This window comes from Syngnathus floridae, chromosome 5 (genome assembly GCF_059516105.1).
Source record: "Syngnathus floridae isolate MCC-2025c chromosome 5, RoL_Sflo_1.0, whole genome shotgun sequence".
NCBI classification, from domain to species: Eukaryota; Metazoa; Chordata; class Actinopteri; order Syngnathiformes; family Syngnathidae; genus Syngnathus; species Syngnathus floridae.
This window is the reverse complement of record NC_142417.1, coordinates 12310656-12324859: the sequence shown is the minus strand read 5'-3', so window position 1 is coordinate 12324859 and position 14204 is coordinate 12310656. Positions and strand designations below refer to the sequence as shown.

Here is a 14204-nt window from a genome sequence, read left to right as displayed (position 1 = left end):
CAATTAAAGAGTTAAGGTTGAAACCACTGGCATTAAATGAGTGGTTCAGTACATTTTACTCAAGCATATTCAATATTTAGATTTTTCTATACAAATGTACACCTTTGTTTGTATCAGTAGCCACACATTACATGAGTTTGTTCTTTAACGTTACACCTTAAATGAGCAATCAAATATTACAACGGAGCAGCATTAAACAAGAAATCAAAATATTTGACTAGTAGTTTTACTTTTTGGTCACACACACATATTCACACCGCCACATGCGGGAATCGAACTCACGGTGTCTGCGCACAAAATAGACAAGTGTATTTAACTAGTAGTTAATAACCTGTGCAAGTCGGTGAGCAATGCGATTACGAACCGGAAATGCGTCCACTTTCACCGGAAAGGCGGAGCAGGGGTTATTGTTGCTTGCGAGCTGCTGTAATGGCGGCGTCTCGTCGCTCAGTAGCGCAGCAGCAACAAAACAGTGTACAGTCCCAGCCGAGGAACAGCTCACTTTCGGGGGCTACCTTGACGGCTGCGCCAATGGCAGTGATCAACTCACCGCATGAGACTGAGCGGGAATGCAGCGGAGGGATTGAAGGAGCTCTGGCCTCTCCGGACCTGCCTGCTGCGGTCCTGGCGAGCAGCGCGAGCTCAAGCACGACCACCTCTGGAGGCAGCGGCGTCTCCAGCCCTGGCTCCGGTGCACCAAGCCCCACTGACGGTATCGGCGGAGCTTTCCGGGAGTTGTTCGAAGCCTGCCGCAACGGAGATGTGTCTAGAGTGAAACGGCTCGTCGACTCGGTGAACGTGAACGCAAAAGACATGGCTGGCCGAAAATCGACTCCTTTGCATTTCGCTGCGGGTATGTCTAGCTAGCTAAGCTAAGCTATTGCTCGGCTAAATCATGTTAGCTAAATTCGAATTCAAGACCTATATTTGATTCTATTCCAACGTGTTATCATTTAACCGAGTGACACAATGTTGCCTTGTTAACCAGCTAATTCCAGACGGCAGCTAAATAACGTAGCTTCTGTGTAGTGTCCTGTCAAATTAGCAACAAACTGGCCGTAGGTTATGATTCTCCAGTGTTTTGTATTTTAAATTAATCTAGTCTCAAACAAAGTAACTCACTTTTACTGAGTTTTACCACTTGTTGAAGACCTCTTTATCTGACCGTATGACCGTATCAAGAAATTATTTAAGTTGTACAGCAAGAGTTTTCTGTTTTGTTTTTCCTGTAATTAGTATCAAAATGATCTCCCTTCAGGTTTTGGTAGGAAAGACGTGGTGGAGCATCTCCTTCAGACAGGAGCTAATGTCCATGCCAGAGATGATGGAGGACTCATCCCCCTGCACAATGCCTGCTCATTTGGCCATGCCGAGGTTGTGGGCCTCCTTCTTTGCCAGGGTGCAGACCCCAACGCCAGAGATAACTGGAATTACACTCCTCTTCATGAGGCAGCCATTAAAGGAAAGATTGATGTCTGCATAGGTATAGTTTTTCTTTTTCTCGGCAAGTACATGATCACTGTTCATTTCATGTACTGTTTTCACCTGACCGGTCAAAAAGGGAAACTGGTTGAAGCAATTCTGTTTATCTAACCCCACCCCAATACCAATCAAGTATTTACATTGCCTGATACAATAATTACACTTCAATGATGTTGCTTATGATACCACAAACTTTTATTTTCTAATTTTTTTTAATTTATGCATATTGAAGGTTGTGAGCGTGGTTTGCATAGCTAGTTAAATAAAGCAAACTGCCGAATCAAATTCAATGGGTGGGTGTTTATGTCAGACTAACTTGCCACAGAACATTTTAAAGTGTAATTTTTAAATGTTTCTGTGTTTCTCATGTGAATGTAGTGTTACTCCAGCACGGGGCTGATCCAAATATCCGCAACACTGATGGAAAATCAGCGCTAGATCTGGCTGACCCTTCTGCCAAAGCAGTGCTCACTGGTCAGTACCCATTCTTACCTGTTATCCCAAAAAAATCATTTAATTTTTCTTTAAGCAATTTGTAACATTCTGTTGAAATATTCCAATGGTTGTTGCATGCCTGGGCATAATCTTAAAATGTATTGCTCAATAGGTGAATACAAGAAGGATGAACTCCTGGAAGCAGCAAGGTGAGTCTTCACCACTTAAATTTGTTGAATGTTTGATCATCACTTCAGAATTAGGATTGCGACTGCCTTTGATTTGTTTAATGGAAGTGTTTTTTCCGTTGTTGTTTTCCAACTGCTGTTTTTTAATTACCTTTCCAGGAGTGGAAATGAAGAGAAATTGATGGCTCTCTTGACTCCGTTGAATGTTAACTGTCATGCCAGTGATGGTCGCAAGGTAAATCAAATAAGACTGCAACCAATAACCACCAACCAATGTTATTGATAACGATTTGCTGTGTGTTATTGCCATCTGTATAGTATTTCCCCTCTAAATGTACTGTATGCTCAGTAACTGCATATAGCAGGATAGGTTCGTTTTTATTTTTGTATTCCTCTTTTATTATGCATGCACCTCATTTGTCTTTTTTTTTTTCATGTTGTACTGTCTGAGTTTTCTCACAGATGCTTTATTCATATTCTGCGTGTTATTTGAGCAATGACTTCATGCTCAACTTTGAGAACTTTTATTTCATAGCTCTGATTTTTGGTCCTTAAAATGTTTAATTTCAAAACACTGTGACTCATGATAGATATAATTACCACTTTTGCTGTAATGATCTTTTATAGGCCACTGCCATGTCTGATGTTTCAGCATATTCTATGCTTGGTGTCCCTTTTTTGGACATTTGTTTGTTTTTATCAGAAAGTGTAGTGCAAGATCAATTCTCAAAAGACAAGCGAACGTGCAAACCAATGCTATTGTTGATGTCATAAGTGACAACACACATCTTCTCCGACATCGCCACCAATAGAGCAGTTTTGTTTGGCTTTTAAAACCCCACTAAAATGCACCGTATTTTCCGGACTATAAGTCGCACCAGCCATAAAATGCATAATAAAGAAGAGCAACAACAGGCTAATCAATACAGTATGCTAACGTGACATGAACACAAACCAGGAACTGAGAATGTGCCTGACGTAACATATTAACAGTTATTCAAATAACTACAATATAAATAACAATTTTATCGAATTGTCCGTGTCATTCCAAATCATTAGATACATCGAAATCTTTGTCCTCTGTCACTTATAAACTTCTGACTCCGGAAGTACATGCGGCGCTGAGGTCAGACTCGTAGTCAGTTGCGATTCCAATTATTCCACAGGCATAGTGCGCCCTCATGCGGATTAATGAGAAAATAACATGTGAAGTGATAAACTATACTAGTAAGTAAGTACCGTATTGGCCCGAATATAAGACGACCCTGATCACAAGACGACCCCCTCTTTTTCAAGACTCAAGCTTGAAAAAAGATTTTTTAAACACCAAATTTAATTTTTATAAAGCAAATAATTACAGTACATCTGAAACAAATGATTATAACAATATATTTGAGAGAAAAAGCATGTTATTTTGTCTCATTCAAATCATGCAAAAACTGTCTATCACATCTTAATATCTGAACGTTTAAATATGTAAACTAAAGTGCAATCACATTTGTAAATGAATGGCTTCTGGTTTTTGAAATGTAAATAAACCAATCTACTGTGATAAAACAACTAAATTGCAATAACTGCATTAACCATCAAAGTTAAGTCTAACTGTAACTGGTCTTGAAACAAATCTGAATAAGGAAAAACATTGCGATAAGATAATGCAAACTGGTTTCAACTTGAGAGTAGCTGAGATCTCTTTGTTTCTTCTTCGTGACATGGGTTCGCTTTGGACTGGGGAGTTGAATTCGCTTTAAAGATATCTGGCGCCATCTAGCCTTGTGAATGGGTATAATGCCTAGACCCCGAATGTAAGACAACCCCGACTTTTTCAGTCTTATTTCAATGCTAAAAACACCGGCTTATATTCGGGCCAATACGGTAATGTGTTAATGATCAAGTAATAATGTGTTAATAATTTCACATATAAGTCGCTCCTGATTATAAGTCGCACCAAACTATGAAAATAACTGCGACTTATAGTCCGGAAAATACGGTACATTCATTTTGAAGTGCTGATAGTATACTGGATCGTCACGAATTCGTTTCCTTCATTCCGTCTCATTTATTTTTGTCATTTTTCATTATGCTTGCATGAACCAGTCATTAGTCACTTGTCAGTTACATTTGATGTGTCCGGGCATACCAACATGAGTAGAATGCTGAGAACTGTGGAAGGCTTTCACTCATTCTCAAGCAGTTTAGCCTAAATTTCACAGCATGTTTGAATGATCAAACGGAGATTCATGAAATAGGACCTTTTTTTTTTTTTCTTTTTTCTTTTTTTTTTTTTTTTTTGAGGGGAGTGTAGACTTATCTGTGACCCTATGCTGCCGTTTTGTAATTTTTTGTTCACTTTGTTTTCTGTGTGACTCTGGCAACATTTGTCGATCAGTCAACATCTCAAAAAATGCTGGTAAGTTGACCTTAATAACAGCCACTTGATTAATGATGCACTGTTGTGGTCTTTTACCCTCCCCCCCCCTTTTTATTTTATTTTTTTTAATCCATTGTTTTATGTGACCAATAAGCTGGCTGTCACTTGATTAATTGCACATATGGGTGTGTGGGTCACTCATGTATCACACCCTGATGCTCCTCTGTCTGTGCGTGTGTATGTGCGTGCGGGTGGCATGTGAGTGTGTTTGGAGGAAGTGGTGAGAACTCCATGTTTTGGGATTTGAAGAGGAGCTCAGTTTCTTTCACTGCCTGCTTTCTTCTCTGTTCACTCTCCCACACCATTCACCAAGCCTCCACACAATATCTGATCTGGCTTTTTTTTTTAATTGACATGATGTCTGATAATTACTCATGCATGTCCAAAGGCTCGCTCCTCTTTGCATTTTGTCAAACATTTATGTCTGTTGAATTGTGTCTATTTCACACCCCTGATGTATAAGCCGGTATTCAGGAATGACTTGTTCCTCGAGCACCATGCTTTTCTCAAAGTTGGCTCACACCGAACGAGGCCATTGCACAGAAAATTCAGTCACCTGAGAATTGCAAATTGAAAATCTCCGTTACAAATATTCCTGCATGGAAATGGGTTTGAGAATGACTATATGGACCCCATCCCACCCCAAATATCCCTGCATGGAAATTGGGTTGATGATGACAAGTAGATCGCAAGCTTCATCTTGATAATGCAGGTTATAGAAAGCAACTGCACCTGGAATTTACAGCCTTGCTTTTACAGACATTTTTCTTGGCTGAAAATACATTTTGTTTGACCACTACTTAAGCTTGAATAGGCTTCCCTAAACAATTCATTCTATTGGCTCTTTGCATGCCCTCACAGTTGAATTTGATAGGATTTCTTTTATCAGTTCCAGATTAGAGCTCATCAAATAATATCTCAATCAATACTTGAGATTGATGAAACAAGAAGGTATTGATGTCATTTATCTATACATTTATTTTGAAATTCCGGCACGCCCAATGGAAGCAGCTGTTGTGCCCCAACTGTAATAATTATTACCCATCCAGTTTTAGTATTTCATACTTATAGGTTCTGTCATCTTGCTGCTTGAACAAATTTTCAACTTTGTATTGCAGGACAGGTAAGCTAGTTGTAATGTACTGAAATGAGCATTGTTAATTCTCACTTCTGGACAGCACATTAAGATGGATGGAAGATTTATTTGCCCATGCCTCCACTGACTTGGCACCATTCATCTGCAGCTCACCTAGCATCGCCGGCCAAATCACATTGACTCTGGCTCTAATCAGCCGCTTGCTTCTATGGCCATCAAAGGCAGCGCACCATCAAGTAGCTGCCCAACCACGTTCTTTTGCCTTTTTGTTACTAAGACACGGGTTTTTTGTTTTGTTTTTTTTAACAGTCAACGCCCCTCCACTTGGCTGCTGGCTACAACAGAGTCCGCATTGTTCAGCTCCTCCTTCAGCATGGCGCTGATGTTCACGCTAAGGACAAGGGGTGAGTGCCGCAATGTTGGACCGACTTGAGCACCTGAAAAAGAACATAGTTGTCTCACCTAACTACATTGTGACTGCAGCGGCCTGGTTCCTCTTCACAATGCTTGTTCCTATGGTCATTTTGAGGTTACCGAGCTTCTTCTTAAAGTAAGTTGAAGTTCGTTGACAAGTATTTGGAATTTCTGAAGATGTTAAGATGTGTTTTTGCTTTCCCAATGCTTCCTCCTGTAGCATGGCGCTTGTGTCAACGCAATGGACTTGTGGCAGTTCACTCCTCTACACGAAGCAGCTTCCAAGAACCGTGTGGAAGTTTGCTCCTTGTTGCTGAGCCACGGGGCCGACCCGACCCTACTCAACTGTCACAGCAAGAGTGCTGTGGACATGGCCCCCACTCCAGAGTTGAAAGAGAGGTTAACCTGTGAGTCCTGTTAAGCAGCAATTATTGAAATTGCAGAATACCTTGTTAATCAGGCTGTCATCACCACAAGTGATTTATTTTTCAGTCCCTTCATTTTGCCTTTTCATTCTGTATAGATGAGTTCAAGGGTCATTCGCTGCTCCAGGCAGCTCGAGAGGCAGACGTGACCAAAGTGAAGAAGACCCTGGCTTTGGAAATCATCAGCTTCAAACATCCTCAAACCAATGAGACAGCTCTGGTCAGAACCGTGCCAGTTCTATATTTTAATCTTCTATTCCAGTCGTGCATCGGGCTTTGGAACTTGTGCTTTACAGTGGATATTCAAATTCTAAAGTTATTTCAATGTTATAGTACTGAATAAGGAATTCTCATGAAATAGGTTGTTGTTGTTTTTTAACATGTGGCCCGTGTACCCATTTAATATTTTGTCATTTTAAGCATTGTGCAGTGGCTTCCCCACACCCAAAAAGGAAGCAGGTGACTGAGTTGCTGCTGCGTAAAGGTGCCAACATCAATGAAAAGAACAAAGAGTAAGTCCACAATTTGTTTCGATGCTTTACATTTTGATGGTTTAACTAGGTATAAAAAACGTTTCAAAGTGCTCTGACTTCTGAAATGAGAAAGAGATAACCTTTCCTGTTGTGTGTCACAGCTTTATGACTCCTTTGCATGTTGCTGCTGAGAGGGCTCACAATGATATTCTGGAGGTGCTGCAGAAACATGGAGCAAAGGTTAATACTTCTGGGTGCTACATGTTTTTCCCAGAAATCTTTGCAGGAAAGCATGTTTTACTCCTCTACCTTGTCTTATCTCAGGTGAATGCTGTGGACACTCTAGGACAGACAGCTTTGCACCGGGCTGCTCTGGCTGGTCACATCCAAACCTGTAAACTGCTGCTAAGCTATGGGGCCGACCCGTCCATCGTGTCACTGCAGGGTTTTACGGCTGCCCAGATGGGAAATGAAGCTGTACAACAGATTCTCAATGGTAATCACATTTTGTCTATTGAATGAGTCAGCAAATACGCCGTTCTGGTTTTGCTTATCACCAGATGCTCTTTTTTTTTTTCTGTCTTCCAGAAAATGTTCCTACACGAAACTCTGATGTTGACTACAGATTTCTTGAGGCAGCCAAAGCAGGAGATCTAGACACTGTGCAAGTAAGTTTTTCCATGATATGTTCTATCAATAACCGTATCTTTTCTTTTTGATTTGACACTCTGAACCTCTCTTGTCACTGACAGTAGCCTACTTCTCGCCTTCAAACTATCTCTTAAGATTTATTGCCGTATTCATCGTTGTAATGTTGTCTTTGTTTGGCAGCAACTGTGCACGCCTCAAAATGTAAACTGTCGGGATTTAGAGGGCCGTCACTCCACTCCGCTTCATTTTGCTGCTGGTTACAACCGAGTGGCTGTCGTGGAATACCTGCTTCACCATGGAGCTGATGTCCATGCTAAGGACAAGGGGTGCGTTTCTGTACACCTGTGATTCTTTTTTTTGCACTTCACAAGTAAAAATGCCCCCCTAGACTGTACTGCTGGAGAATCCATTTTTACTTTTGTTTCTCCTCCCACCAGCGGCCTGGTTCCTCTTCACAACGCTTGCTCGTATGGCCACTATGAAGTCGCCGAGCTGCTGGTTAGACACGGAGCTTCAGTCAATGTTGCCGACCTATGGAAGTTCACCCCGCTTCACGAGGCAGCGGCCAAGGGAAAATATGAGATTTGCAAACTGCTGCTCAAAGTGAGAACCCTTTCAATCTGTGATGGATAAATTATAAGCTAGGAAAACTAACCATAGTTGTATTATTAAACATGACTGCTATTTACAACTCCTCTATATGCAGCATGGCGCAGACCCCTCCAAGAAGAACCGTGATGGCAACATGCCACTCGACATGGTGAAGGATGGAGACACTGACATCCAGGACCTTCTGAGGGGTGATGCTGCCCTGCTAGATGCTGCCAAAAAAGGTTGCCTGGCCCGTGTCCAGAAACTTTGTTCCCCAGAGAACATCAACTGTCGAGACACTCAGGGTCGCAACTCCACACCACTCCACCTGGCAGGTAATGGCTACTGCTTTTGTACATTTCTGTTTTGTCACACTGAGGTAGTTGTACCAACCTGTAATTTATAGAGAAAATGACCCTGCTTTTTTCGTATTCGTACAATGAATTTTAAAATTGTATCCCTTCATTTTGACATTTGCTGTTGAGTGAGTTGCTCAGGCCTCAGATAAAGAATCATGGCTCATCTTGCGAATGACACATGACCAAACTCAGAAAATAGGTGAGTCATGATTGGGTCTTACTTGAAACCTAAGATACTGTGATTTCAACTTCAGTCGACAGCAAGTGGCAAATTGGCTTCCCCCTGAGATGGATAAAAACGGTTGGATTTTCCTGCTTAATTTATATTTCAGAAACGCAATATTAATCAGATTACTGTGTTTAGAGGAGTGGTTCTACATAGAACATATTGTAAAGAAGATTCTTAACTTGACTTCCCCTTTTTGGAAATAACTGTTGGAGCTGCAATATATCAGTTAAATTGTACTGTAGTGTCAGAGGTTTTTCAGAAAATCGGCACAACCAGTAAGAATCTATGCGGACACAACTGCATATCAAAAATGTTAATCGCCGGATGCTGTGGCTTGAGAGCGATTCACAATAGACATCCTAGGACTCTTGATGAACTGCAACAGTTTTATAAAGAGGAATTGTCGAACTTCCATCCTGATCGTATTGCACGTCTGCAAAAAAGTGTTCTCACACTCTTCTTCCTTCCACTGTAGGTTGACCTTGTTGTTGTACTCGTTCAAATGTTACTAATTTGTGTTTTCTCCTCAGCTGGCTACAACAACCTTGAAGTGGCTGAGTATCTGTTGGAACATGGGGCAGACGTCAATGCTCAAGACAAAGGAGGCCTTATCCCTCTCCATAATGCTGCTTCCTATGGCGTGAGTCTCGACCCACTGAGCTCTTGAAGCATTCAGTGGGTTCACTGCCCCCTTTCATTGATTTAAAGATTACCTTTGTTGCTTTCAAAATAAAAACTGCTACTTAATATTCTGTTGTCTTCCCTATCTGACAGCATGTTGACATCGCTGCCCTGCTCATCAAGTACAATACATGTGTGAATGCCACTGACAAATGGGCTTTCACACCTCTGCACGAGGCAGCACAGAAGGGTCGCACACAGCTTTGTGCTCTGCTGCTGGCTCATGGGGCTGATCCAACCATGAAGAACCAAGAAGGCCAGACGGCCCTTGACCTGGCCACGGTAACGTCACCTTAGAATATTCCCCTCGCTCCCATGAAGCCCATTACAGATATCAGTGCTCTTTAAACTGAAACATGTTCTGTTGTTGCACCTTAAGGCTGACGACATTCGGGCCCTTCTTATGGACGCTATGCCACCAGACGCTCTTCCAGTCTGCTTTAAGCCACAGGCCACAGTGGTTAGCGCCACCGTCATCTCCCCAGCCTCCACACCATCCTGCCTATCGGCCGCCAGCAGCATAGACAACCTGGCCGGACCGCTTAATGAACTGGCCAGCGGTGCTGCTGCTGGGAGCTCAGCAGTGGCAGATGGAGCCGCAGGCCCAGACCGCAAAGAAGGAGAATGTAAGATTCTTGGATCAGCCTTTTGAGTCTGTACTCATTTGCCTCCAAAATGGTTGACGAGCCCTTACTTTTTCCGAAATAGTGACAATGCTGGACATGAATATCAGTCAATTCCTGAAGAGTTTGGGCCTGGAGCACCTGAGAGACATATTTGAAAGAGAGCAGGTGAGAAATAAAGATAATACCAAAAAATACTAAGCGCAAATATGAATCTAATGTAGCATACACAAATTGGCAGATCACTGTTTTAAATTTGTTGGTCATGTCCCACTTTAGGCCTGCATAATCATCCATTAGAGGAAGGTAGTTTCAGGCATCTCCTTTGTAAACCTCTTGTTTTATTATAGATCACTCTAGATGTCCTTGTTGACATGGGTCACGAGGAGCTGAAAGAAATTGGAATCAATGCCTATGGGCATCGACACAAACTTATCAAGGGTGTAGAAAGGCTGCTGGGTGGTCAGCCAGGTAAGAAGGAAGGCCTTTTTGAGGTCATGGCTGTTTGTAAACGTTTCTCTTGAGCAATGTAACCGCTTTTTCTCTTTGCATTTACCACAGGTGCAAATCCATATCTGACATTCCACTGTGCCAACCAGGGCACCGTCCTCATAGACCTTGCTCCAGATGACAAGGAGTATCAGTCGGTGGAAGAGGAGGTAAATTGAGTGTATTGATGTTCAGTTATATGGTGGTCTGCACTTTGTCAGACTACAAAAAACACACACTAGGTATCGTATTTTTCGGACGATAAGTCGCTCCGAAGTATAAGTCGCACCAGCCATAAAATAAATAATAAAGAAGACAAAAATATATAAGTTGCACCGGAGTACAAGTCACATTTACAAGTTTATCGAACCATCCATGTCACTCCAAATCATTAAATCCATTGAAATCTTCGTCGTCTGTGTCACTTATAAACACGGAAGTAGATGCGGCGCTTCGCTGACGTTAGACTCGTCAGTTGCAGTTCCAATTATTCCACAGACCTCGAGCGCCCTCATGCGGTTTAGTGTGAAAATAACATGTGAAGTGACATACTAGTAAGTAAGTAATGTAGTAATGATCAAGTAATAATGTGTTAATAATTTCACATTTAAGTCGCTCCTGAGTATAAGTCGTACCCCCGCCCAAACTATGAAAAAAAACTGCGACTTATAGTCCGGAAAATGCATCACTATGGACAGACGGACACTACAGACGGACAGGACCGCAACGTAAGTCTAACAGTACAGTGTAAAGATGCAAAGGGGAGACCGTTTTTTATGGGCTTTAGCTGTAATGGTTTAAGACACCCTCTTTCCGTTATTTTCCATCTCGAAACTCAGAAACAGTCATGCCTCCCTGCTCCCAAATATCTGAGTTCTTATTATGCTCAAGATCATTTCCATAAACGCACCCTTGTCCCCCACCTCGAGTTAAAATGTCTCACAGCATGGGGGGGGGAAAATCATCTCCACAGCCTTTCCGTGTTAAGAACGTTTGGTAAAATGCTCCCATTAGATACAGTGTGTGTCACTTCAGAGCAGTGTATTTGACCAGTTTTCTCCATCTCCTTTTGTTATCCTTCATTGCATTGAAAAATGTCTTGCGCGGCATTTCCATATTGTCAAAGTCTGTAACTCTCAGAAAGTGGAGTCACACCATCAATTCCCGTAGAAATAAAAGAAAAGTTTCTCTTTGACTGGGGTCATACTGCTCACTTATGGTTTACACTGTCAGTGTTTTTTGTCGTGTAAAATACAATCATGGGAAAAATTGGTTCTTCAATTTCATGTTCATTTTTATGCCTCGTACCACTAAAGGCATATTACTCCAAGAATGCTCGGAACCTTCACTATAATAATACTTGGCCCTATTTGACATAAAGCTTAATTGGATTGCTTGTTATTATATCAGCTCTTAAACTCTTATGAGCTTTTTTTCTTGCTATCGTTATATTTGTTTTTAATTGTTTCTCAGATGCAGAGCACCATCAGGGAGCACCGAGATGGAGGCAATGCAGGAGGAGTGTTCAGCAGATACAACATCATCAAGGTCTCAAGTGTTTTTCGCATCATACTGAGTTGTTTTAAACTTCATTGGAAGGAGTTTCCGCATTTCAGGTGGGAATTACAAAATGTCTTTCAAAGTTACTTATTTGGCCCACAGATCCAAAAAGTGGTGAACAAGAAGTTGAGGGAACGTTACACGCACAGGCAGAAGGAGATTGCAGATGAGAACCACAACCACCACAATGAGCGCATGCTGTTTCACGGTACGTACATCTGCTGAGCTGTGGATTTATGGGAAAATAAATTTAGTAGTTAAGGTACTGTAAAGCCTTCACATGTGGAAGGAGAGTGATCTATTTTGCCTGCCTTCTTGCCTTTGTCTGCCTATGCCAAAAGAAAACATGTAAATGTCTGCTTTTAATATACGGCTTTTTGATCAAATGACCCTGGAAAGTTTTGTTGTCTTCCCTCAGGTTCCCCATTCATCAATGCAATCATCCACAAAGGCTTTGACGAACGTCACGCCTACATCGGAGGAATGTTCGGTGCAGGCATCTACTTTGCCGAGAACTCCTCCAAGAGCAACCAGTACGTTTACGGCATCGGCGGAGGCACGGGCTGTCCGACACACAAAGACCGCTCCTGCTACCTGTGCCACAGGTGAATTAACCATCACAATGTTTTAGGTGCACTCATGTTGAAAGAGATCATTGTCTAAGTCTTTCTTTTGCTGTGCTATTTGCAGGCAGATGCTGTTCTGCAGGGTCACTCTGGGAAAGTCCTTCCTCCAGTTCAGTGCCATGAAAATGGCCCATGCTCCCCCTGGACACCACTCAGTGATCGGGCGGCCAAGTGTTAACGGCTTGGCCTATGCTGAGTATGTGATTTACAGAGGAGAGCAGGTACTGTTTTTAATTCTGACTTGGCACAAAACATTACTGAACATTCATAGTAACCGTACTGATGAACCCCCCCACCCACCTTCTTTGTTTCTCTCAGGCCTTCCCAGAGTACCTCATCACCTACCAGATCTTAAAACCAGAGAGTACAGCCCAGTCTGCTGCAGGAGCTGAGCAGAAGTCATAGTTGGTCCCACACAAACTGAACTCCATGCTTGTTCTATTTCCATTCACATTTCCAATTTTCCTCCAGTGGATGCTAAGGTGACCAGTACGTAGAGAGCAGATGCTGTATGCTGTGTAATACTCGTCCCTTTGTCTCAATTAAGTTGCATGTTAACACGGGAGCATGTAAGGCCCTGTAGTTTATGACTTGCTTCTGTTCTCTAGTTTGTTGCCTTTCTGGCCTCATTGCCTGAAGGCTGTGAAAAAACACCAACACCCTCATATCTCTACACGTGCACACTGGTTTTTCAAATTATGTAGACTATGAATGCAACCATATCTGGGTCTGTGCTGTACAGAAGACTTAAGTTAAACACTATCAAAGAAAATAGTTATCCTGTAATGTTGACTACGGACATCCAGGAGAACACGACAGTTCTTGTTGCACAAGTCGTCAGGAAGCCGTCAGGAAGGATGAAATACTTATATCGGCATTACAATATAGTCCTAACCAAGAGTACACTCGGTAACACAGCTTAATTGTGATGCACAACACCCTAATAATATGAGGGATATGAATCCTGTACATTTGAAGCATTATATGACAGAAAAGCTTAGTAATATGCTTGTGATGTTATAAAACTTGATTGCCAGTGAACCCATCAAAACATCCTTGCCACCGTTGGTCTTCTTTTATGCATAACGATTTGCACTTTTACATAGAAACCTATTTAAGTTATTTTGAATAAATGGAAAACCTTCAGGAAAAAAATAATTGTACAGGTTGTGTAAATGGTTGTTTATAACTGTTGCTGTTTAACAGTATCTTGAGTTGAACATAAAAAGTGGTGTTCCTTTTATGCCTTCTGTATTCTCAGTTTTTTTCCTCTTTTTTTAAAAATAAATGTCATGCTAACAGTTTGTTGTGCTTTTCATTCAAGGTCGACATTCATTTTGAATGCAGAGTATAAACAATTTAATATAGTTCTCTGGTAAATACATTTGCGGAGCGCAGTTGACATTTAAATCTACAGTTAGTGCAGTTTGTTTTCAGAATAACCAGTTTAT

General features: G+C 41.7%; 1 protein-coding gene across 2 annotated transcripts; it reads left to right on the top strand.

Annotated features, from left to right (window-relative positions):
- Nucleotides 1-375: 375 nt before the first annotated feature.
- LOC148398230 (poly [ADP-ribose] polymerase tankyrase-1) lies at nucleotides 376-14054 on the top strand. Of its 2 annotated transcripts, XM_088375773.1 has the most exons (28): nucleotides 376-853; nucleotides 1259-1483; nucleotides 1861-1956; nucleotides 2090-2126; nucleotides 2265-2340; nucleotides 4495-4515; nucleotides 5942-6036; nucleotides 6116-6182; nucleotides 6267-6453; nucleotides 6570-6691; nucleotides 6892-6983; nucleotides 7106-7184; nucleotides 7269-7440; nucleotides 7533-7612; nucleotides 7776-7921; nucleotides 8033-8198; nucleotides 8302-8521; nucleotides 9305-9414; nucleotides 9549-9737; nucleotides 9835-10081; nucleotides 10164-10246; nucleotides 10429-10549; nucleotides 10640-10737; nucleotides 12041-12115; nucleotides 12230-12335; nucleotides 12546-12732; nucleotides 12818-12974; nucleotides 13072-14054. In XM_088375773.1, exons 1-28 carry the CDS (start codon nucleotides 430-432, stop codon nucleotides 13156-13158), a joined length of 3765 nt encoding a protein of 1254 aa, XP_088231899.1. In that variant the 5' UTR covers nucleotides 376-429; the 3' UTR covers nucleotides 13159-14054. The 2 variants fall into 2 exon arrangements, with proteins under 2 accessions (XP_088231899.1, XP_088231901.1); XM_088375775.1 differs by lacking the exon at nucleotides 4495-4515.
- The last annotated feature ends 150 nt before the right edge of the window (nucleotides 14055-14204 follow it).

Bases quoted from the DNA above. Each gene is read 5' to 3' on its own strand.
- LOC148398230 (XM_088375773.1), top strand. From the start codon at position 430: ATGGCGGCGTCTCGTCGCTCAGTAGCGCAGCAGCAACAAAACAGTGTA. The intron at 6,183-6,266 runs GTAAGTTGAAGT...TTCCTCCTGTAG, and splicing joins TTACCGAGCTTCTTCTTAAA to CATGGCGCTTGTGTCAACGC. The intron at 6,454-6,569 runs GTGAGTCCTGTT...CATTCTGTATAG, and splicing joins GTTGAAAGAGAGGTTAACCT to ATGAGTTCAAGGGTCATTCG.